The sequence below is a fragment of the Rhineura floridana genome, chromosome 9 (assembly GCF_030035675.1).
Source record: "Rhineura floridana isolate rRhiFlo1 chromosome 9, rRhiFlo1.hap2, whole genome shotgun sequence".
Lineage (NCBI taxonomy): Eukaryota > Metazoa > Chordata > Lepidosauria > Squamata > Rhineuridae > Rhineura > Rhineura floridana.
This window is the reverse complement of record NC_084488.1, coordinates 78,183,907-78,209,210: the sequence shown is the minus strand read 5'-3', so window position 1 is coordinate 78,209,210 and position 25,304 is coordinate 78,183,907. Positions and strand designations below refer to the sequence as shown.

The following is a 25,304-nucleotide window of genomic DNA, read 5'->3' as shown; positions in this document are numbered from 1 at the left end:
GGTCCCAAGCCCAAGAGAGAGGGTCACCTTAAATGTCAGTTGGAAACGCAGCCCATCAAGAGAAGTGCCTGATTGTAGGCAAGGTCTCCTCGGGAGGAAAGGTATCAGGAGGAAAGGTCTCCTCAAGAGTAAAGTTCTGGCTGAAGGTAGCCGATAGGAGTCAGCTGAGGCTGAGGGTGTGGTTCCAGCAGAGCTTGGAAAAGTTACTTTTTTGAACTACAACTCCCATCAGCCCCAGCCAGCATGGCCACTGGATTGGGCTGATGGGAATTGTAGTTCAGAAAAGTAACTTTTCCAAGCTCTGGGTTCCAGCCGCTCCAGCTCAAAAACCCCAGTGCTAGGCTGGACAAGCTGTTAGAACAACATCTATGTACCAGTATTGTCCTTGGTTTGTTAGCTGATCTCCTACTGACTCCAAGCCCTGGGTCTCCTGCTGGGAGGAAGGGCAGGGATATAAATCAAATAATAAATAAGCCTGATCCCAGGCTACCCTGCACCAGCCTCTGGACTTGCCCTTGGCCTGCTTTGCCCATTGGTTGACTGGACCCTGACGTTGGACTGCTCTCACCTTGCCTCTTGCCTCACCCTTTGTTGTGGGCTCTGCTCATTTCGACCCTGACTTTGGATTGGCCCGGGACACTGCTTTGGTCATTTCCCATGATGGTGGTGTTGCTGGCAAATCTCTTGCTTCCTTAGGAGCCTAGTGAGAACAGGACACAGGAAGAGTGTGATCTTGCTGATTCTTCTGGATCTCTTGGCACCTCTTAGTATCATTGACCCATGGTATCATTCTGGAATGACTGACATGGTCTAGGGTGCTGAATTACAATGGTTCTACGCATTTGCATTAGATTTCAGAAAATCGACTGGACTGGGGGAACTCACCTTGGGAAGCCCATAGATGTCGATATTATTCTCCATGTTTCAATATCTACATAGAACTACTGGGTGAGTTAGTCCAAAGATTCAACTTGAAGATGGCACCCAGCACTCCTTTTCCCTTTTCACCTAAACCCAGCGTTGTGTATTTTTTTCAACTGAATGCCTGCATAGGGTTGGTAATGCAATTGATGAAGGTGAATAAATTGAAACTTAATCCAGATGAGATTTGCTGATGGGGGCTGCCCTTGTCCCAGTGGAGTGGTAGAAATGTCTACCTTGAATAGATTTATGTTACCCCCAGAGAGATCAGATTTGTAGTTTGGGAATGTTCCTGGCTTCATGACTCCTCTCAGTGACCAGATTGAGGGTAATGGCTAACATAATATTTTTTCAGCTGACTTGTCAGCTGTTCCCTTCTTGGGAAAGATAAATTTGAACACCATGGTGCATGCCTTGGTAATCTAATTGGATTATTGTTTCTCTGCATGGGGCCACTCTTGAAAGCTATTTGAAGTGGTAACTAGTTCAGAATGCAACAACCAGACTAATCTCTGGCATTTAGCCACAGGAAATGTATTATGCCAGCCTTTCCCAACCAGTGTGCCTCCAGATGTTGTTGGACGACAATTCCCATCTCTCCTGACCATTGGCAATGCTGGCTGAGGCTGATGGGAGTTGTGATCCAACAACATCTGGAGGCACACTGGTTGGGAAAGGCTGTATTATGCAGTGGAGTGGTGCCTGCTGCTTTGAAAGAGGCAGTGGTGTGTCCACTCCTAAAGAAAGCCCACCCTGGTCCCACTGGTCTGTGATACATTATTGACTGGTTGCTAATGCTCCTTTTCTTGAAAAGGTGAAGGAGAGGATCATGGCAGAGCAGCTGCAGGCATTCTTGGAAGAAACCAATTATCACCTACCAGTCAAGGTTCAAACCTGGTTTGGGGACCAAGCTAACCTTGGTCGCCTTGATGGATGACCTATATTGGGAAAGGGGCAAGTGGAGTGTGACCTTGCCTCTTCTGCTCATTCTCTCTGTGGCTTTTGATACCATTTTATCCACCTGGACTAGCTCTGTGGCATGGGTGTCTAGGACACAATTTTACAGTGGCTCTAGTCCTAACTGCAGGGTCAGTTCCAGACAGTAGCATTGGAGAAATGCTTTTTGGCCCCCTGGCATTTCTGTTATGGGGTGCCTCAGAGCACTATTTTGTCTCCATTACTATTTAATATCTATATGAAGCCACTGGGAGAGATTATTAGGGAATTTGGAGCAAAGTGTCATTAGTATCCTGATGATACACAGCTGTTTCTCAGTAACATCTGAATCAGGAGCAGCTGTGTAGGCTCTGGACGAGTGTCTGGGCACACTGGTGGGCTGGGTGAGGGCCAATAAAATTGAGTTTAAAACCTGACCAGACAGATGCCCTATGGATGAGTGGTTCTCCCATCCAGGAGATAAATCAGTTACTTGTTCTGGATGGGTTGCTAATCTGTTTCTGGACTAAATTCAAGGTGTTTTTAAAGACTGGGTCCAGGATACCTGGAGGGAAGACCCTTTTTCCACATATACCTTCCTGCCCCTTAAGATCTGGCACAAAATCTTAAGGCTGGCTGCTAGCACCAAACAGCTTTATTTTAGTTTATTTTAGTTTGGTGGCCAGCTCTGGAACCGACTATCCACCATGGAATAACAGATCCAGGATTTTGCTCCTTTAAGTACGTGGGTTGTTTTTGGTGCTGACTTTTAGTTTTTATTTGTCCCTTCTCCATTGCATTTTTTTAAAGTTAATCTTTGTAGATCTATCTGGCAGCAAGATTTATTATTCATTACATACATCAGACAGCATCTGTCTGGTATTCCAAAGGTTAGATGTCACAACACTAAAGGCCTGATTGCTATATTATACAGAAGAAACCTCCTGATTAGGTGGTATCTGCAGGAGGCCCTCACCTGCAGAGCACAGTGAACAACTGGGTATATAAGGCGTAAGATGATCTTTCAGGTATCTTGGTCCCAAACTGTATGGGACTTTATACACCAGGACCAGCACCTTGAATTTAGCCTGGAGGAAAAATTCTCTATGGAAGCAGCCTGGAGAAGAATGAGCACAGCACAAATAATTTCTGTATGGAAATAAACAGAATATGTGGCCAGAAATCCAAGGACCATGTTGGAAGAGAGGTGGATGTGAGTCAGGAATTTCTTTGGATTTTCAAGTTGCAGGTGGCTCATGTGAGGGTTTATTTTTTACATACGCTAGTTCCTTTTATTTACTTATTTTGTGAAATGCCTAGAAACACTAGGTGGTGATAGGGAAAACTCTAGAGAAAAGCCATTGAGTGTGCATATTTCTTCCTTGGAGACCCTAATGACAGATACCAAATGTTAAGCATTTCTTACTGTAATAAGAATTTTTTAAAAATGCTTTCCTGTAACAGAGCTCACTAGTTAAAATCTTAGTCAATTATTAAAACAATGTCAAGGCCAGCAAGTGTGATTAACTACCTCTTTTTTTAAATATAGCAAACACCCTCAAAGTCCAATGACTATTTGGCTCTGATTAGCTTGTGTATATATAATGTAGTACATTTTTGTTCTACCTGATAGCTTTTAAAAATGAAGTCTTTATTTGCTGTGGCTTTTATTGCTGCATGCCTTACTGACCGGGCACACCACTTCACACTAAGCAGGTACTGTATAACTTCCATCTTATTTATATACCCTCCTGTGTTTACCAAACTGGGGGGAAAAGACTTGTTTAATGCATATGGTTGATTTTTTCCCTTTTCCCTAGTCCATATACATATTAATATATTAAAATTTAAGTGGATTGCATGGTGATAAAAGCAGAGGTTTTATTCCCTATTGTAAGATAAGGAACAGTTATTAGCTCTTTCAATATAAGCAACTGCTAGCAGTGGAAGAAACTGGGAACGACAAAACAAAATATGTTCTTTCAACAGAGAGATGGGTTACAGTGAAGAGGGGATAAATATTATTTACTAAAGAGTCTGATTTAGGTTGTTAGTGCTGAAGGAGTGATTTAATTGGTTTGGGGAGAAGCAAATCTTGGGCACTCTTTGTCCAATTTATATCATATGTAGGTGTTGGCAAGGAGACTGAATCCTGGCAATGAAATGATCCTCTCTATAGAGGACCATATATCTTTTTTTTTTTTACAGAATTGTTTTTCTTAAACAATCCATTGCATATGCAAGAAGATTCATGCACATATCTATCTATCAGGACTCTGCCCCCCAACTTCATCATTATTTTAAATGCAGTTTTCTACAACAGCTGCAAGAATATAGCACAATCCAGTGCAATATTTTGTGATTTTTGTTGACAAACTCCAAAACAGTCATCCAGCTATATTATCAGATCTAAAATCATTGTTTTAAGTATTCCAGTTCAAGCCAAATGGGGATTTATGCAGACTAGATACATCTTGTATCTTGCCAAATGCTTCCTGAAATGCTTCAATTTTTTTTTGAGACTAAACTTTCTTGACTTGTACTCCAACTCATTTTCACTCTTTGTATGATATACCACTCACTCACTTGCCCATCCCATTTTTCCCAAGAAAAGGAGCCAAGGAATAGATAGCTTCTCCTTCTGCTGTGGTAGTTTCATGCCTGGCTCACCAGCTTTTCCCCACTCAAAGCACAGAGCAGTGAACCTGCAAAAAACCAAGTGAAGTTCATGGAGAGTCCGCTCACACTTTCTGTAAAAATTGTGGTGTGGATTTTTTTTCTCGTGTGTATAGTGCTTTGGATTGAGTCCCCTAACTCTGTACTAGAATCCCCTCTTCCTTTTTTATGTCTGTTTGCCTACAGCTTTCCTAAAAATCATTTCAGATGTTTTGGCTCAGGATATTGCACCAAACTAATGCTTGCACTATGCAAAATTTGGAAGCTCAGACAGGCAAACTGTGATTTATGGTTGCATGCCTCCTTTCAGTTTCAGTCCCCTCTGCATTCAGTTTAATAATTTATTGTCAGTTCAGGCATTTCACCAAACCATGGTTTGCAAATCCACTTCAAACCATCATTTGTGATTCTACTGTGTTAGCCACTCAAAAACCATAGCTTGTTTGTTCAGAACACACTTATTAGGCAGGAAACAGCACTGAACACAGTGAGACTTAAGTCCGAGTAACCACACATAGGATTACACTTTAAGGTTCCTTGGCCATGGTTTGGTATGATGTCCAAGGGCCTGAACTGAGCCTTTTAGTGGTTTTCTAGTTGTGTATACTCATGCTTTAAGTACACTAAAATAACGCTAAGCACTTTTGGCAGAATTACCACACTTCTTGTATACATGCAGCCTCTGTGAATGTTAAGAACAAAATAAGCAATATGCCTCTGCTCCCCCACACCCACTTGCCCCATTCAGGATTTGCTTAGTATAGTGAGGATGCCTATAGTGGGCACATTTTATCCGAGGATTTCACATCTCTTATGTCCCAAATGTCCACCACCTCTGCTTCTGCTGTATCAAGTTGGGCAGGCTGAAGGACGACATGGGCTGTTTAGTGTTGGGAAGTTGATGTTACTTCCACTTTCTTTAGACTAACCCTAAAAATGTGTATCCCACTGAGGTCAATGAAAACTGCTCTCAGCTTCAAGCAAGCATGTGTAGGACTGCAGCATTAATTTTGGGAGGATTTAAGTCACAGATTTGGACAGGTTGCAAAAGATATGACTGTGCATAACAATAACGGCATTATATTTTCTTTTCCCTTTATTGCTTTAGCCTCTGATGGCATTGTCTTATACACTGGATAGGATGTAAAACAGCAATGCAGACAGCAGGACAGCAGTGCAAATAGTCTCTCCCAGTTATTTTACCTATGAATGAAGGTGGAGATCTTTAGTTAAATAAAATGCAAAATGCAAATAATCTGAATCTTTAAATGGTACATTTTTGAGAATACAAATTCGGGGGGTTTGTACTTTCCGTGTAATTGTGTTTATCACTCACACGTTCGTATACATAAAATGTAGGAGTCTTGCTACTCCCTTTGTTATTGTATTGATAGGCTTATCACAGAAACCTTGATTCTTACTGCTTCTTGCCACTAGATGGAAGAATAAAGTTATCAGTGTTGTGCTAAGGAAATCCCCACTAAGTTTTCGTCTAGAAGTTTTCTTCTCAACTACTTCTTCTTGGGTTTTTTTTTAATTTAAAAAAGCAGGACCTCATATTAGTTTGGTAAAACCCTAACTGGATTGCAGTTTCTAAGTTGATACTTGGCATTTTGCAAATAAAATAGTGCAATAATATGGATTAATGCAAGCACACTGCAGTTATTTATCAACATTGTGCATCTTTTCTTCTTAAGTGAAAATGCTGGCATCAAAAATCATGAGGAAAAATTCCTGAGGGATGAAACAAGAGAGGTGAGCAATTTGTATATGGAGCATAAGAAATGTTCATAGCAGTTATTTATATTAAACATAATGTAATGGTGGAATCTCCTCTGTTATCTTTTATATTTCTTTACCTTGATTATTGCATAAAGGTGTTAATTTAAGTGACACAATGTTGCATTTCCCATCAAGTCTCAAACGTACTTTTTTCATGGGACTGTTCTTGTACTGATTTAGAAAGTTGCAGGATGAACAGCTGTTATGTTTCTGTTCTTTTGCTTCTCAGTGATATTTATTTTGGCTCATTTCAGCAACTGAAGTTTAGCTGCTCTGTACCCTTGTGATTGCCCGTTTTGGCAAACAAATTTTTGGTTACAGATGTTGGAAGTGGGGCAAGAGCAACTCCTGTTTTGTTCTTTTGTTTGTGCTCCAGAAGGGAGATAGAGCTAGGGTCCTCCAGATGGATAGGCTTGTTTACCTTTTACCTGTGATGCTCTGACTGACTTCCTTCTGTCGCTAGAATGTGACGTCTGTAGGGAAGCTTACCTGCCCCTCCTCCTCCTGCCCTTTCCACTCCTTTGCCCTCCTGCTGTCAGGGAGAGAGGAGACATTCCTTTGTCTCTGCTGTCTCCAAGCATGGGGATGACTCCCGCACCTGGGCATTATGCCTCCAACTTAGTTAGAACTAGGTGTGCTTTTCTATCTACTATGTATTTCTATAAATAAAGTAGCTTTTCTTATTTTACTAAGTCTCAGTGATGCTGATGCAGGGTAAAAGCCTGCTTTCTTAGGCAAAACGCACGCACACGCTGGAACACTCGCATTTCAACATCTGCTGTTACTCTGCTGCTGTTGTGTTGCTTCAAACGAAATTAAGCACACAAATTACACACAGCGCAACAACAGATGGAATAAATTTTTACAAGTATTGCAGTAAAATATTTACAAGTATTGCGGTAAACAATTTGAATGAAAACTTTAGAACTTTGACTATGACATTTAAACGATTTTAAGGGTACATTATTTGCTTTTTCTTCCTAACCAAATATTTCACCTCAGCTACTTTCACTATTGATTGTGTCTATATATTCATGCAGCACATCAATTAACACTGTGTACTTTAAAAAAGTTTTTTTTTCTAATTATGTTGTCAAGCATGCTAAATTGTTTGGGACTTGATTTAGCACACTGGAAAACTTTGTGGAAAAATGTTTGGTCCCTATAAGACTACAGAAACTTGGGCAAATATTTTACAACAATATTTGTGTTGCTCATGCATTGGCCAAATAGCACAACAACAACAATGTAGCAGAAATTTCCTCCCTGTTCTGTGGAATTTGTTCAGTAATAATTGCTTTGGATGGATTAAAACTTACAATTCTTTATGACTTCTCATGTGTTTGTGTAGGCAGAATATAAAATTTTAAATACCTGGGACAGCATACCGGTTATGCATGCACCAGTGACAATCAGATTTAAACCTGGTGATCAAGGCTTAGTAATGGAAGTGAATTCCTTATTCTTTGATGACCCTCCAGCTCCATCTGGTGAACCTGGAAAGCCATTTGATGGCCTATGGGACTTTGAAGGTGAGGTTTAATGAAAGGTACACAACACAAAAGAGTAGCCATGCTTTTTAAGGCCTAGAATATTTATTTAACTAATTGTTTTTGTTTAGCTATATTAATACATCAGTGCTTCTGAAGATGAAAAAAGGTTAGAATAAATATTATGTATTAATTTTTGTAAATAGCATGAGTACAGCGATTCTAATGCCCATATCCACTGGCTGGAATGGGTTGGAACAGAGCAGAGATGCTTCTCTGCTTGCAGAGAAGAGCTTGGTCAGTGGAGGGTCATGTTTGTCGAGGGGGCTCTTGTTCTGCCTGTGGATAGTTCAGAGGGAAGATAGATCCATAGCTGGTAGCTCTTTTCCTGACAGTAGTCAATTGTATGCCTCCAAAAGGGGTATTATGGGGCAGGGGTGATACAGAGATGGCCTTAGATTCACTGGATCTAAGATCCCTTCATTCATTGAAGAGGCTCCAGGAGTGCACCTTCACCTATGCCAGCCTAGAGCTTGTGTTTCCCCTCCCCATTGAAGCCAATGTGGGACCCCCCCTCGATTTATATGGGGAGGTGATAAGTCTGCCTCCACATCTCTGATGTGGATACACTCAAGTTTTTGGACGTGACGGGCAGAGCAATCCAAACTACTGGAAACCAGTGTAATTTGTGCTGGATTAAATTATGCTGTTGTAGTTTACCCCTATTCCAAACTCTGTTCAGGAGATTGGCTGAGCTGGCCTGAGCCAGGCAGAAGCAAAACAAGCTTTTAAAATAGAGTTTGATGTACACCAACCTTTTTGCCAGTGTAACTTCTGTTGGATTGCTGGGTCACATGACTGAGCTGAACAAAGTTTGCAATAGGGGTAAGTTTCCTTATCCCATTCCATGCTTGTCACTCAACCAGAATGCCCCTTTTGGGGGGCTTACCCCAGTCTCAGCTCAGCTGGCTTTGAATGAGGTGAACTAGGATGGAGGACTTACATCTGCATACCTCTGAATGAGCTGGAGATCCTATTCAGCTGTAGATCTACCTATTTCAAACCCCACTCATCCTGGGGCATCATGGGCTGGAATTTTTCCTTAAGTAAATATGCTTTTTTGATCACAGCCTCTTTGTTTAATTGAGGTGAACCAGATTCATCTAGAGATGAACCAGTTGTTAAATCATTAGAAAACCCATTTTAAAATCTATATGCGATAACTCATTGTGAGGTTTTGATAAAATCCATACATGAAACAGGAAATAGTTGTGGGGATGAACCAAAATAAAGATAAAGTAGTCTTGCTTTACAGACTACTACTACTACTACTGCTACTACTACTACTACTACTACTACTACTACTACTACTACTACTACTACTACTACTACTACTTATTTCTTGGCTATTTCTCCCCCCATCTCCTTAACTGCAGACACTAGCATGATGGTATTATTTCTTTCATAGTGGCTGAATCTTTCTTCTTGAATAGTGCAACAAGAAACTATCTGGAAGTGGAACTCTGCCCGTAAGTTTTACTATGTAAAAAATGCATGATATCTGTTATCTTAGACTTTGGTTATTAGGTGACCTTTTCACATTGCCACATGGAGCCTCCATAGCTCAATGAAACAATGGCTGAGCCTTCCTAAGGTGAATTGCACTCGGCATAGAACAAAAAGATTTGAACAAAGTAGGGGGCAAGACCACATGAAAAGGGGAGCTCAGGAAAGCAGTGGCAATATCCACAACATAAATTAATAATAATAATAATAATAATAATTACAACTTACAATGAAGGGATGTAGTACATTGCCTCTGATGCTGCTCATACTTGTAAGTTATGCATAGCCTCCATACAACATCATCTATTCTAAATGTTGCCCCATATTATTTTCCTATATAATCTGGAGTTACAGTTTCCACACAATTTTTATTTTGAAAAAAGCAGAAATGGCAAATCCAAATTAAATTGGGTGTGAGCAGGGATATAGAATAGCATTTTGGTGAGAACATTGTATAGACGCTGTGATCCTTCCCTGCAGGCATGGTGGACAGATTAAGATGGCCCACCCACAGAGACTAACAGAACCCATTGGATTCCTGAATGCCCTAGGGGAGTTCCCAGTAGATAGAGCAGGTGACCCTATTGAAGCCCTTGACACGCTGTGGAACAACAAGACATGTAGGGCTCTTGACACGGCTGCCCCTGAGAGCCCTCTCCAGTATTGCCCATTTCGCACCTTGGTGCACCAGTAAACTAAGGGCAATGAAACAGGCTAGATGATGGTTAGAGCAGAACTTGGAAAAGTTACTTTTTTGAACTACAACTCCCATCAGCCCCAGCCAGCATGGCCACTGGATTGGGCTGATGGGAGTTGTAGTTCAAAAAAGTAACTTTTCCAAGCTCTGGGCTAGAGTGTAAGTGGTGAAAGACAAGCTATGAAGCTGATTGGGCACAAGTAAAACAACAACTGTGCCTACTGTGTAATGGTGAGGGCAGTGAAGAAGACACACTTGTCTGCCTCCATTGCATCCTCAAGAAATCATCCAGTGGAGTGTTTTCTTATTGTCTGACGTCTGATAACATCAACTCCAGGATATGGAGTTTTAGACCCTTTGGAAGGCTACTGTAAATTGCTTGCAAGGCATTTTGAGGGTAAAGTTGCTTGCCTCCGTAGCAATCTTGATGCCCCATCCACATCTACTGTAGTCCCCAGTGAGGTGTCCAGTGCAATGTCTACTGCAATTTTTGGGGATCAGTTTCAGTTGATGCGACAATGCAGCCAGCAACATATCCTCTCAAACCTTACCCTTCTTGGCTTTTTAAAGCTTGCAGAGGGGGTATGTCTGAATGGATCCAGGGTGTGGTTAATGTATCTTTGCAGGACAGAGTGGTCGCAGCCACCCTGAAAGGAGCGGTGATCTGACCACTCCTGAAAAAACCCACCCTGGACCTACTGCCTGGTCATAAATACAGTCTTTTGGGGGAAGTTTATTTATTTATTTATTTATTATTTTATTTGTACCCCGCCCTTACTTCCTGCAGGAGCCCAGGGCAGAAACACTAAAAACACTTTAAAACATCATAAAAAGACCTTAAAATATATTGAAACAAAACAATGTTAAAAACATTTTAAAAAAACTTTAAAAACATCTTTTTAAAAAAGGGGTTAAAATAAAATAAAAGACATATTAAAAGCAATTCTAACACAGACGCAGACTGGGATAGGTCTCAACTTAAAAGACTTGTTGGAAGAGGAATGTCTTCAAAAGGCGCCGAAAAGATAGCAGAGATGGCGCCTGCCTAATATTTAAAGGGAGGGAATTCCACAGGGTAGGTGCTGCCACACTAAAGGTCCATTTCCTATATTGTACAGAACGAACCTCCTGATAAGATGGTATCTGCAGGAGGCCCTCACCCGCAGAGCGCAGTGATCGGCTGGGTATATAAGGGGTAAGAGTTGATCAGGAGGATCGTGTTGCAGCAACTGCAAGTACTCTCGGATGAAACAGATTATCTTGACCCATTCCAATCTGGGTTCAGGTCTGAAATTAAGGGACTGAATTTGCCTTGGTTGCCCTGATGGATGACCTTTATCAGGAGAAATACAAGGGGAGTGTAACTGTTATTCTTACTTGATCTCTCAGCGGCTTTTGATACCATTCACCATGGTATCCTTCTGAGACGACTTGGATGGGTATATCTTTTTTTTTTTACGATAATTTTTATTCAAATTTTCATAAAACATAGAAAACAAAATCATAAAACATTCAAAGACAAAAAACAAAACAAAACAAAAATGATTAAACAAAAAAAAATAAAATGTTGACTTCCCATTTGTCACATATCAAATCAGTTATAGGTCTACAATATATAACAACCCTGTCTCTTAAATCATATTATAAAATCACTTTCCTCCAGTAGTTATCTTAATTAATCATCAAATCTCATAAACATTACTTTATTCTTTCCACAAAAAGTCAAAGAGAGGTTTCAATTCTTTAAGAAATATATCTATCAATTTTTCTCCAAATAAACATGTCAATTAATCCATCTCGTTAATAATTATAATAATCTTATTGTCATAACCATAGTCCAAATAAACATTTCGATTAATCCATCTCATCAGAATCTGTTAGGTCCAATAATTTCAATAGCCATTATTCCATTATCCCTATTAGTTCCATCTTCCTTCTTCAATAGTCCTGTTAAGTCCAGTAATTTCAGTGTCCAATCTTCCATTATCAGTATTCCATAATAATCTTGCTGTTGTAGCCATAGTCATATAATAAGAGTCTGATGGGAATTTCCTCTATCCCAAATATTTTCTTGCCATCCATTCTGAATAAGTTGCTGAAATACTGTTGTAAAGTCATATCTGTGTTCTTCTTTTTTACAAAATGCACTGGCTCATCTCTTAAGAGTTTTTCCATTGTCACATGGCTGCAGTTAATTCCATAGATTTTCTCTATATCAAGCTCCATCACATCATTCCAGTCCAGAAGATTATCCAAGCCATTGATAACTTTATCTCTAATATCTTCATTAATTTCTTCAGAGATAACGTTAAATTCCAAACAGTAGATTTTATTTCTAAAATCCATAAACTCCAGATCTTTTTCCAATTCCACATTTGTTCCAATCTCCAGGGCTTGTATCTTCCCTTTATTTTTTCTTTTCTCATCTCTGATCTCATTCTCCTCTCTCACAGGATCCCCTATTTCTTTAAGCTCCTGCGTCATTTTGCTCAGTTCAATTTTCAGCTCCTTACTGCCCTGTCGCAGGGTTTGTTTCGTTATCTCAATCTCATCCATTATTTTCTGAAACATAATTACTTCCAGATTCTCAGCCACTTTCTTGATTGCCATTTTTAAAACCACGAAAACAAAGCAAAACAAAAATAAAGAAGAACCACTTCTTATTTCAGCAACAATTGGGTTAATATTCCAGGCTTGATGACATCACAGTATAAACAGAGCAACCTGCCTTATCTCTCTATGTTCAAGAATGCAAAACAAATTTAGTTGCCAGCATCAAAACAGTTAGTGGCGTCGTGAAGAAGCAGATTCGTCAAAATAAAATAGACCAAAAAGAGAATAGTCCCAGACAATATAATATTCCTCGGAATAGAAATCAGGAATAGAAATCCCTCTTCTGTTTATTATCTTTAGAATGCACTTCCAGGACAGCTTTTTGCGACAGAAACAGAGATAAGCTGTTAATTTCGTGAATAACAGAGAAGAGCTATATCTCACCCAGAAGTTGTCCAAAGCCGATCAATCTGACAAATCTCCTTTTGCTGCAACAATTTAAACCAAGTAAAAAAAATAATAGAAAGAAGGGTGCTTGCCTGTTAGTCCGTTCTCTCTTTAAAGAAAAGATAAACGTATCGCTTAAGCAGATAGAGCTTGTTAGGAAGTCCGTCCGGCATTGTTGGCTGGACCTTATCTCATAAATTAATGAAATCCAGTCCTCCCAACAAAAACAGGCTTTTGAGGTTGATCTCTACGTTTCTCCCTGCCCGGGAGAAATTTCATCAGTCAAAAAAAAAATGTTCTGACTGATTTATATCTGAATAAGCTTCTTTTGAGGCGGGAACCCGTCCCAAAAGCAGGCACAAGCGAAGTCACCCTTCCCGGAAGTCGACTTGGATGGGTATATCTGAGAAACTGTTTTACAGTTGTTCTGATCCCATCTCCGGGGTCAGTTTCAGAGAATAGCATTGGGTGATTATCCTTTGGCCCTCTGGCAGTTGTGCTGTGGGGTGCCACAGGGTACCATGTTGTCCCTAGTGCCTTTCATGAACCATTGGGAGTGGTCATTAGGAGATCTGGGGCAAAGTGTCAGCAGTACGCTGGTGGTATTCGGCTCTATTTCTCTGTGACATCTGAATCAGGAGAGGCCATGCAAGCCCTGGACCAGTGCTTCGTGGTGAACAGGATGAGGTCCAATAAACTGACTCTGAATCCTAACAAGACACAGGCATTCTGGGTTAGTGGTTCCCAAGTCCAGATAATTGGTAAATTGCCTGCTTTTGATGGGGTCATGCTCCCTCTGAAAGAATAGGTTCATAGTCTTGGAGTGCTCCTTGATCCATCGTTGTTGTTAGAGGCCTAGGTGACCTCAGTGGCTAGAAGTGCCTTTTACCAGGTTAAGCTGGTAAGACAGCTGCTGCTGTTTCTGGACCAGGATAGCCTGACCACTGTTGTCCATGCACTGTAACCTCCAGGTTGGATTACTGTCATGTGGTCTATGTGGAGCTGCCCTTGAGTTTGGTCCAGAAGTGGCAAAATGCAGTGGCACAACTGCTCACTGGGTTGGGTATCACCTAAATGTTACCCCACTGTTTGAAGAATTGCACTTGCTGCTAATGAGCTGTCAGGCCAAGTTCAAGATGTTGGTTTTGGTGTACAAAGCCCCATACAGCTTGAGACCAGGACACCCGAACGAAGGTCTTGATCACTATGCTCTGCAGGTGAGGGCCTCCTGCAGACACCATCTTATCAGGAGGTCCTTTCCTCACAAAATAGGAAGCAGACCTTTAGTGTTGTAGCACCTACCCATTGGAATTCCCTCCCCTTAAATATTAGACAGGCACCATCTCTGCTATCTTTTTGGTGCCTACAGAAGACCTTCCTCTTTCAACAAGACTTTGAAGTAGAGACCTTATCTCAGTTTGTGTCTGTTTTGGAATTGCTTTTTAATACGTTTTAAAAGATGTTTTTAAGAGGTTTTATTTTTAAAAATATTTTTAGATGTTTTGTTTTTGAGATGTTTTAAGATGTTTTTAGTGTGTTGTATTTTGTTTACATCCCTGGGCTCCCTCTGGGAGGAAGAGTGGGATAGAAGTTTAATAAACAAGTAAGTAAAATATTGCATGGATAAGTAACACTGAGTTCACAATAAACTGTTGTAGGGAAACGTCCCTACTTTCTCATCCCAAAGACTAGAAGACCTCTTCCAGGGGGAAGGACAGAGGAAATGTATAATACATCTTCTGTAATGTGTCTGTGCTTTACTTAAATATGAGACAAGGTCTTAAGAAAGAGTGTGCGTGCATGTAGAATAAAGGAGCAGGGAAATGGTAGCCAATACCTATGAGAGCTGCTACTTCTTAAAGGTCTTCAGTAGAAGAGGACGGTGACCATACAAAGGCATCCAAGAATGGCATTACTTTGTAGAGAGTTGGTACTCTCATTGGATGTCTCTCCCAGTGTAGAACTAATGTAGTGAAGTAGATGGAGGGGCCATAGCTGGGTGGTAGAGTATTTGCTTTGTATTCAGAAGGTCTCAGATTCAACCCCAGGCATTCCCAAGTAGGGCAAGGAATGTCCCATCTGAAACCTTGGAGACTAGCTGCCAGTCAGTGCAGACAATACTGAACTAGATAGATGCATAGTCTGACTTGGTATAAGGCAGCTTCCTGTGTTTCTCTGGAGTTGGGACTAAGTTTAAATCTCCACTAAGCCATGAAACTTACTGGGTGTCAGTGACCATTGGCCTAATGTAACATCAAGGGTGATTGTGGGGACAAACAGCCATTATCCTGTACATATGCACTTGCTCTTTCCCCAAAGATCTCAGAACAGATATAAATGTAATGGTGATTATGATAATCGTGCAGAGCCAGTGGCTTTGTGGATACACAGATATAGGGAGAGTTGGGTTCCACATAGTTGCCAGCAGCCCTCTGATCCGCTGCTTCCTTAGAAATGGAAAGAAGAGAATCAAGGTGCCATGTATGAATTTTCCAGCCTAGGATGTTTTGCTCTTTTCTGTACTCTCCTGTGAAATTCACTAAATATGTTGACAGTATTGTATTCTTATGAAACCTGTTTTGACAATTTAACTAATTTCTGGCCTATCCCCATAATTTTGTTTTGCTAGGCATGGCCAACATCTTGTATTATTTCTTTCTGGAGGAGACTGTCTGGAAGTAAGTAGAATTCCACTGGAATAATTTCTGTAAAAATACACACAACAAACATTTACGTTAGTGAGGCTTGATTATGATTGTCTCTGTATATTTCATATTTTATTAATACAGTGCTTTGCACGTTTGTATACGCTGACATTATAGAATACACCTATAAACCGTTAACTTGGCCCTTCTGCATTTTAGTGGGTGGCTTCAAGGTCAGCTGTACCATTAGGCAGAGTGAAGTAGCTGCCTTAGGCAGCAGATGCTAGGGGGCGGCACCCCTCACCTATTCTCATCCTCCTGAGCCAATACCCTGTTGCCAGCAATGTTTGCTTGTTGCTTGTTGCTTGCCCGGACTGGTTGTCTCTCCTGGCTGTCTTTCTCCCAGTATATGACAGACTTGAGTGAGCAGGCAGAAAGGGAGCCCGTTTAAGCCATATACTCCAGCAGGCATTGTGTGTGCCTGCACCACTTCTGCTGCATTGTAGCATTTGTTTGAGAGGGCAGATAGGAGGCCCCAACTAGCACTTTGAGGAAGTTACAGCAACCTTGTTGGAGGACAGAGCTCTATGTCCCACGCAATTTGTCCTGTGCCCCCTTAGCTAGCCTGCTGTCCTGTTGTTGAACAGGGTTGAAGTATGGTCAGCTTCTGTAGGTGGAAGTTGGAAGGGGGTGGATCATCTTGTCCTTCACTGCATGCAGCAAAATGTCACCCTGTCCTATTTCTTAGTCAAAATGCCTTCCACTGAGAGTGACAGCAAAAGAGTGCAAACTGTCCATACACATCCCCCATAACAGCCTCTCTGTAGCAGCAGAACTTTTTTTTCTGATTAACCAATTACCATCAACAAGTATCAGTTGTGGTCATTGCAGCCTCATCTGCACTATACACTGAAAGCAGTATCATACCACTTTTAACAGTCGTGGCTTCCCTCAAAGAATCCTGGGAACTGTAGTTTGTTAAGAGTGCTGAGTGACAGTGGTTAAGAGAGCCCTATTCCTCTCACAGAGCTATAATTGCCAGATTGGTTTATTAGAGTCTCTCTTCCCAGAGAACTCTGAGAATTGTAGCTCTATGAGGGGAATAAGGGTCTCTTAACCACTTTCAGCACCCTTAACAAACTACAAGTCCCAGGATTCTTTGGAGGAAGCCATGGCAGTTTAATGTGGTATGATACTGCTTTATATTAGTACAGATGGGGTCTTTGCTGAGGACACCAAAGGTATGATTCTGTACGCAGTCTTCCTTTATTGTGTCAAATGAAGCAAAATAGGATCATGTGTTCTTCAGAGTTGCAGGCAGCGATATGAAAGGAGGCTACCTTAGGACCCCTCCAGACTGGCGTTTTATTGTGAATGCATTCTTCAGCACACTCTTAATACAATAATAGTGCATATGTGGTGGATTTATTCTTCTTTACTTTTCTTCTTCAATGCTGCCACATTGTTGTCCAAAAGTGGGACAAAAATAAACCAAAACATTTGTAGTATCAAGAGTAATGGGAATTCAGCTACTGGATATGCAGTGATTGGAAATGAAGCAATATGATTGTCCCAAGACGTTTGCAGGCACAAGCAGTATAGAAAGTGGGATAGTGTGTGCCTGTCCCAGTAGCATTATGAGACAAATTGTCATGAATGCGTAATAAAAAAGGATGCCTGGAGGGGCTTTAACAGCCAAATGCTTAATAGTGAAATTCTATACATGTCTATTCAGAAGTAAGCCCACTGCGTTTAATGGAGCTTACTCCCAGGTGAGTATAGGATTGTAGCCTAAGGTGACTGTCTTTAGTTCACAGCAGGGTTGAAGATGATCACTAGAAATATGTAAAATACTGCACTTTTTATGCTAATATATTTGTACTAAGTTATTTGATTACTGCTTGTCAGTTATTTAACTTAAAGGAGGTCCTAGCCATGGCACAGTCCAAAATGCATTCATGAATAATTTTCAATGAGTGTTCAGGGGAAATTTCTCATAAGTGTTTGAAATAATGGGATCTAGTTTCTCCGGATCAGATAAAGTCATTTTGCAAGAGATTGCAAATCATGGTACAAACTGTTTCTGCAGTTTAATTAAATCAATGGATTTCCACAATTTGCTTTGTGAACAGAGTTTAAATAGCCAATCGCTGTGTTTGAGAGTTTTTTCTTTTAAAAACCCTCATTTTTCCTTCTGATTTTTTTCCTGTTGTGGTGATTACAGACAATAAACTCATTTCATCATTTGCATTAATGTTAAGTAACATAAATCATTGTAATACAGTTAGGTAATGCCAACACATCTGCAAATCACTTGCACATTGGTTCCATGGAGCTTATTCTATCAAATTAATAAAAAATAAAACACTCTCACCGGCTGACACATCCTGCATTTACATCATAGTTTTTATTATGCTATAAATTTATCCGAAACCATTCCCCCCATCCCATTTAGTACTGAGCAATTCAGCATTCTTTAAGACCATTATAAGCAATGCATATATATTTCTGTAGAAAGGTATTTTACATTTAGAAGCTAATAATCATGGGTCATGCTATGGAGATGCATAATAATTTTTTTGCACATTATATTTTAGAATTTGGTACAGTAGCACTACGATAGTCTAATAGTGAAACAATAAGTTATTTCACAATAATATGAAACAGTTTATATCTGTGCAATGTGAATAGAATAGGAACTATATTTTTATATACTTTCACAGAAGATATTAGATCCGTTCTAGGTAAGAATAGCTTATTCTAAGAACTTTTCATGCTATAAAATTGGAATCGGGGAAAGCTTACTTTATTTCTACAGCAAGCAGTACCATATAAATATGAGAGCAGGTGTGGTGTTGCGGACAGCATGTTAGACTCGGAATAGGGAAACATGGATTGACAGACATTCCCAGCTAATTCATGAAGTTGGATAGTTATCAAGTCCAATTCATAGTTTGTTGTGATGCCCAAATAAGGCAAACTGTGGCTAGTAATCTCCAAACTATGGTTTGCAAATGTATTCAAACCAAAGTTTGGAGGTTAATGCTAACCATAGTTTTGGGCATCACAGCAAACTTTGGAGAGAGAAAACCAGGAAATCCATGTTTAAGACCAGAGTACTAGGACATCATATCTAAACTGCCCACTATCTTACCTGTGTGTTCTCAGTTATTTTTATGTGCGATACATGCACACTAATTGTACTGAGCTCTTTGGAAGAAGGGTAAGAAATTTAATTCAATTTAATCAAGCCTAGCTTTAGATTTCTCCTTTGTTATCAAGAAATATTCTCAATATGAAGAATATTGGAAGTAATTCACAGTAGAAATTCTCAGCTGATAGTATACTATACTTTTTAAAGAATCCATTTACCATAGGAGCTGAACAAATAATTTCTAGGGTTAAAACCAGCAGAGTTAAAAGATGTTGTTGTTGTTTTTAAAAATTGGCCATCAGCATATTTATCTGTGATCCTTAAACAAAGTGTTTTGACCAGAGTCCCAAAATTCCAGTAACTTTGCCACCAGGAGCAAACGTATTATTAGATCTGGCGTTTGCCTGAGAGAAAACAGCTTGTTTTCAGTTTTGTAAAGGAGGTTGAACTACAAGATGTCAGTTTTGCCTATAGCTGGCATTGTGGGCATGCAGCAGTGCTTCAGATTACCTCCTTTTGTGTTTGCAAAGAGGGGAGGAGCAAGCTAATACATTGCTGTTTAAGTTCATATAGGGCAGGTGTGGGGAATGTTGCTGAAGACTATAACTTCCATCAGCCCAGCCAATATAGCCAGTGACCATGACCAGGGATGGCAACATCTGGAGGGCCAAAGATTCCCCACACCTGATATATCGAAACAGAAGGGAAAACAGGGTGGCGGGCGGGCGGGCGGGAGACATGGAGACAAGGGCCCTCTTCAGGCCTTCAAAAAACTGAGAGACTGTGTGGAGTTGGGGGGGGCACATATTGACCTTGCCTCCAATTCCCATGCCTCCTCTTCCCCTAAGCTTTGCATGTTCAGTGCAGAGGTCTGTAGGGAGCTTCTAACTAGATTCAGCTGCCTGAACATGAATAGAATCCTCCCTTCAATTGGGAATGCCGGATGGGCTGGCACTGTTGTCGCTGGGAGGATTCTAATAAGATCCCGCCATTTAAAATCCCTTTGAAAGCTGGATGTGAGAAGGCCGCGTAGGGCTTGTGTGCATGGTCACTCCCTGCTTTTAAGCCCACAGTGTTCTTCTGAATGCCTGAAGAGAGTTAAAGAAAGGTAGAAATGTGGATTAAGAGAAGAAGAAATAGGGAACCAACGGAATGAAGGAGAGGAGGAATCTGCACCAAACATAATTACTATTGAAGGATATTGGAGAGAACTGGTGTGAGAGTTCTATTTATGGTTTTTATGTTTTTAACATTTTGACTGTGTCTCTTCCCTATTATTCCCCGTTAATAGATAGAGAGGAGTGGGGGGGGGGGACTTACTTGATGCCACATTGTGCCTCTATGGTAGAGCATGACTTGACCTCAGATCTCTACATCTGTGCCCACATGGTGGTGGGTTCTTAAATCAACCTCCTTTTAGGGTTTGTTTGTTTTCCCTGGGCCCTACCCTACTCCTGTGTCTTGTAATAATAGCTTGGCCTACAAGTACGAGCAGGTGATAATGTTGATATCACTGCAGTCAAGACCTTCACCAGCTGATTTCTGCAGATTAAGCAGTTTTGAAAGCACAAAGTAGGTCAAGATGATTTTTTTCCCTAATCAGTTGGCAGCCCTGCCTTGTTTTGAATGTCAAATATTGGTAGTTCTGGAATAATGCAGAGACTATGGGTAGAGACACACTTACTATTCTGCCGGTGCTGGTTCCACTGCATCTCCATCTCTCTTTTCTGAAAACGGGGGCACATGATGCTAGTCAAACCCCACCCCTTTTTACTGTAAAATCTGGTGGGATCCACTTGAATTTTTTTTAATTGCTTCAAAGAGATTTCACAACTGATTGGCAGATCAACCCATTCCCCCTCCAGGTGTAGCCAATGGAAACCTTTTTGCTGTAGGCAACTAGTGTGGTCACAGCCTATGTCAGTGCAGTATGACTATGTCATAAGGCCTACTAGAGGAAGGAATGGATCTCTAAGGGCTTTTTCAAAAGTTTTTCTGGCTCCTAGAAAGGCACAATTTTTATGCAAGCCTTGGCTTTGGCACATGTCTATATCCTACTTGATTACCAGTCTCCTTTGATATTAATGTTACAATTTCAGTATCAATAGCTTCAATTAAGGCATTTCTGTAATAAAAGCAAATGTAATTCCTTTTGCAAGCAGCTGGTGATTGCTTCTTCATAAATGAAATCCTGCAATTCCTGCCATTTACCTGAATTATTATTTGCTTCAGGTATTTATGCTTCCTTTTTTAATCCATTCTGTGGATGGTTATACAGAAGAGAGATTGAAATTTGAAACTGAAAAGGCAATCCACTTGCTTTTTTTGTATACTACCTGAAAGGTCTTCCAGCTACATGACGATATTTCCTTTCTGTCTTTGTTCAATGTATTAAAGCATTTTCTAAAACTCTTAAGTTGCATTTCTATTCATGGGACTTCCATATTAAATTCTTGAATAGAGGGGCGTTATAAACGTTTGAAACAATAGCTGACATTTTAGTAGAAGTGCTAACAAGATTTCAAGTGCAGCAATTTAGTGTTACCTTGATAATGAAGCATTGTGCTAAAGTTTGTTTTAAAATGGTTTGGTGGCTTAATATCTTGCATGGATTCTAACTTTATGTGAACATAATAAGGATGACAGTTTTCTAGTATTTTCTTTCTCTGTGTAGAAAGGACTTGCATTGGCATTTAAAGCAGATATAAATGGGGGCAACTGGAATGGCACAGCAATTATCCCTTGGAACTACTTCCCGCCTGGTGTAGATAAAATGAATTCATATGCAATCCACGGGTCTGGGATTGGGAGAACATACGAGGCACTTTATCCAATACCACGAGAAGAGATAGAAGAAGGACAAGGCCCTAACTTGTGAGTACAAAACACTCGCATCTCTCTCAAATTGCTTTCAGACTGTTCCTGAAGCTTCTTTTTATTGTTGACTGTAACTGCTTACATAACAAATTTGGGAAATCCCTCATGCTTTACTAGAATGTGCTTCAGTACTTATGCTGTTCACTCTTCATATTGACTATTTCATAGTGTACCGCTAGAGCTTGTTTTATGATAAAAGCAGTAAATACAGGTAGGCTGATGACTGGATTATGGGAGGAAAGGCCAGTCTTGAGTTTTCCACAGTGCAGTTAATCACTTCTTTGCCCTCTGTTCATGAAGTTAACTATGGAAATGATTTTGTGGTGAAGGATAACTATAAGTTATACTCATGAGTAGGGTTGCCAGGTACAGGGCCTGAGACTGATCCTGTATCTTTAGGAGAAGAGAAAGTCAGCCGAGTGCAGGTGTTCTTGCCACTCTGTAATGAGAAGAACCACAAGGTGGAATTCTCCCTCCCCCCTGCACAACTTTTAAAGATACAGAAGACCTCTTGGTTGCCAGGCCCACCTTGTGGTTTTTCCCATTACAGGGTTGCAAGAACACCGGCACTTGGCTGATTTTCTCTTCTCCTAAAGATACAGGATCAGTCTCAGGCCCTGAACCTGGCAACCCTACTCATGAGCCAATGTCTATTATGTCTTTTCTAATGGATTCCAGTGGGCTTATTCAATACTCTATTCAGCAGACACTTCTTCCACTCATACAAGTTGTTGTTATTTATATCTCACCTTTCCTCCAAGGAGCTGAAGATGCTGTACATGGTTTTCTCTCTCCCTACTTTAGCCTCACGATAACCCCGTGTGAGCGAAGTTAGACTGAGAGACTGTGACTGGTCCAAGGTCACCTAGAGTGGGGATTTGAACCCTTGTTTCCTAGGTCCTTGTCCAACACTCTAACCACTACACCACACTGGTTCTTGTCACTGAGGAAGAATCACAACTGACACATCTAAAAAAAGTCTGCAACTCCACTCCCTGCCCCTGGGAGTGATGGGTTCTGATGACATCCTGTTTCAGAGGAAAACTGTAAGGAAAAAGACACGGCTACCCTCCACCTGATCCCATGGGGGCAGCCATTTTTTCTCCATGCAATCTCTTGTGAGTGACAGGATATCTACAGTACCTGTCACTTCCAGAAGGAAATTACAAGCTGTTTTTGGACATACTGCTATCTGTACAAGGGAAAAAAGAAAGAAAAGAACCAGTGCTTGCTCATTCCAGTGAGTGGAATACAGAAGATATGGGGATTCTGAAGCTGACCTGCATTTGATCTGCACTTCATTCCTGGAGGTGCAGATCAGGTGAGAATGCTTTGGAATTCACATTTGTCAAATTCCTCTCCTTTCCCTACTGTTAACCTTCATCCCTTCTGTCTTGAATGTTTATGAGCTAAATTAAAGTTGTATTTTGACCAATATGATAGAAACCTTTGAAAAAACAAACAGTTCTGTCTTTAGGTTGTTACTGGGTACTGTTAAAGACTGAAATGTACTATTCACATGTGGTGCTGCCATTCAAATTAACCAGAGAAAACACTAAAGCTGTCATTTTAAATAGAGGGATTTTATTAAACCCTGTAGATATTTAGGATCCTAACAACTCTGGCTGTCATCCTTATGTTTTATTTGGTAGTCATTGTCTAGAATACTTCAAAGATTTCAGTCTGAAGGACATCATGGGAGATGACTGGAACCAACCTCCATCAGATCTGTGGCCATAACTGCAGCAACCTCTAAAGCCCAATCAGTAATGAAGAAAAAAGTCATAAAACACGTAACGTGTTATGGTTAAACATGAGATGTCAAATATATAGTGTCCTCATATTGTTAATGGGTCAGCCAATTAAAATAAATGAATTGATTGCTCCTTTCAATACTTACTTTGTCGTCTCCCTCCAAATAGACTGCAGGTTACCCAATATTGTCTAGCAGTTCACCACATTTTGTACATAATTGTTTTGCTCTCATTCTTATTGTTACACAGTTTGATAAACATTAATGTTGTTGTTCCTGCATTTTCTGAAGCTAAAGATCAAGAGCTTGATTATTATATTATTTGTTTCAGGAATTTGCATATCACCTTTTCAGGAATTTATATTCCACCTTCATAAAAATTCCCTGTATGGCTAATAATATAAAAATACAATAATAGAAAGATAATTGAAATACAATAAAAGCAATCCATAACAGGTAAAAGAGCAACATAAAAGCTGGACACTGGAGAAATATTATTACTATTATTATTATTACTACTACTACTATTATTATTAGTAGTAGTAGTAGTATTTATTGATGATGATAGCTACCTGCCCTTCACCCAGAGGCCCCATGGTGGGTTACAACAATTTTAAAACACATAATTAAAATGGTCAAAAAGTCAAAGCGTTAAAATTTTCAAGGGAATGTAAAGGTATTCACCTAGCACAGAAATGACATAAAAATACGTGCCAAGCAAGCCTCCCTGGAGAGAGTATTCCATAACTGGGTCATCATAGAAAAGACCCGTTCTCAAGTCTCCACCTGCCATATCTATGATGCCTTGAGAGTGACCTGAAGACACAGCTGAGCTCATATGGAGAAAGATGCCCAACAGATATCTTGATCCTAAATAAAGGGCCAGAAGAGCCTGCTGGGTTAAGCCAATGCCCATCTACAGCATCCTGTTCTCACAGTGGCCAGCCAGATACCTGTAGGAAGCCTGCAAGCAGCACTTGAGTGCAAGAGCACTCTCCCTTCCCGTGGTTTCCAGCGACTGGTATTCAGAAGCATACTGTGGAGGCAGAGCATAGTTGTCATGGCTAGTAGCCATAGTCTTTATCCTCCATGACAGGTAAGCACAATCGAAACTATACAGAGACAAATACACCTGCTTTCCCCCAACACTTGGCAAAGCTTTATTTTCTGTCTCCTCCTGCTGCAGTGGAATTATATTTTAGCACTGTGTTGGCTAAGCATAGTTTTTGAGTCCTTTCATTCACATGGCCTCATACAAACATAAAAAGAGCCTGCTGGATCAAGCCAAAGGCCTATGTAATCTAGCATCCTGTTCTCACAGTGGCCAACCAGTTGTCTACGGGAAGCCTGCAAGCAGGATCTGAATGCAACAGCACTCCCCCCACTTGTGGTTCCTAGCAATTGGTATGCTTCTGACCGTGAAGATAGAACATAGCCATTGTGGCTAGTAATCTGGGAACTTGGAGAGTATTTAGTCCCTTCAAAAGACTCAGTTCCACTCTAGGGCTCCCACCACCAACTGAGTGAGGAAAATAAATTCCTTGGATTAACAAAACGATGGTCCTATGAATTTGCCCGAATTAATCTATTAACTGTTTATATCTCTAACAAAATGGACACAATATTTTCAAGTTCCTTTCATGAATACGCATTTCCTTTTCTTTCTTTTTTTTTGACCAGTGGAAACAGTTCTTGACCTCACAGGGTGGGCACGTCATAATGTTACTTTGTGTTGTTGCACCTAATTGACAACTGTTGATTGCATACCACAGTTAATGAAATTAGTTTAGCTCTCCATCATTTATAT

General features: G+C 40.4%; 1 protein-coding gene across 5 annotated transcripts; it reads left to right on the top strand.

The window, feature by feature from the left end:
* The first annotated feature begins 365 nt into the window (after positions 1 to 365).
* LOC133364128 (UPF0462 protein C4orf33 homolog) lies at positions 366 to 23,601 on the top strand. 5 transcript variants are annotated; one of them, XM_061584269.1, is made up of 7 exons: positions 366 to 948; positions 6,231 to 6,288; positions 7,667 to 7,847; positions 9,274 to 9,334; positions 15,698 to 15,746; positions 21,542 to 21,741; positions 23,397 to 23,601. In XM_061584269.1, exons 1-7 carry the CDS (start codon positions 902 to 904, stop codon positions 23,482 to 23,484), a joined length of 684 nt encoding a protein of 227 aa, XP_061440253.1. In that variant the 5' UTR covers positions 366 to 901; the 3' UTR covers positions 23,485 to 23,601. The 5 variants fall into 5 exon arrangements, with proteins under 5 accessions (XP_061440253.1, XP_061440254.1, XP_061440255.1 ...); XM_061584270.1 differs by lacking the exon at positions 366 to 948 and adding an exon at positions 2,621 to 3,070; XM_061584271.1 differs by lacking the exon at positions 366 to 948 and adding an exon at positions 2,623 to 3,115.
* The last annotated feature ends 1,703 nt before the right edge of the window (positions 23,602 to 25,304 follow it).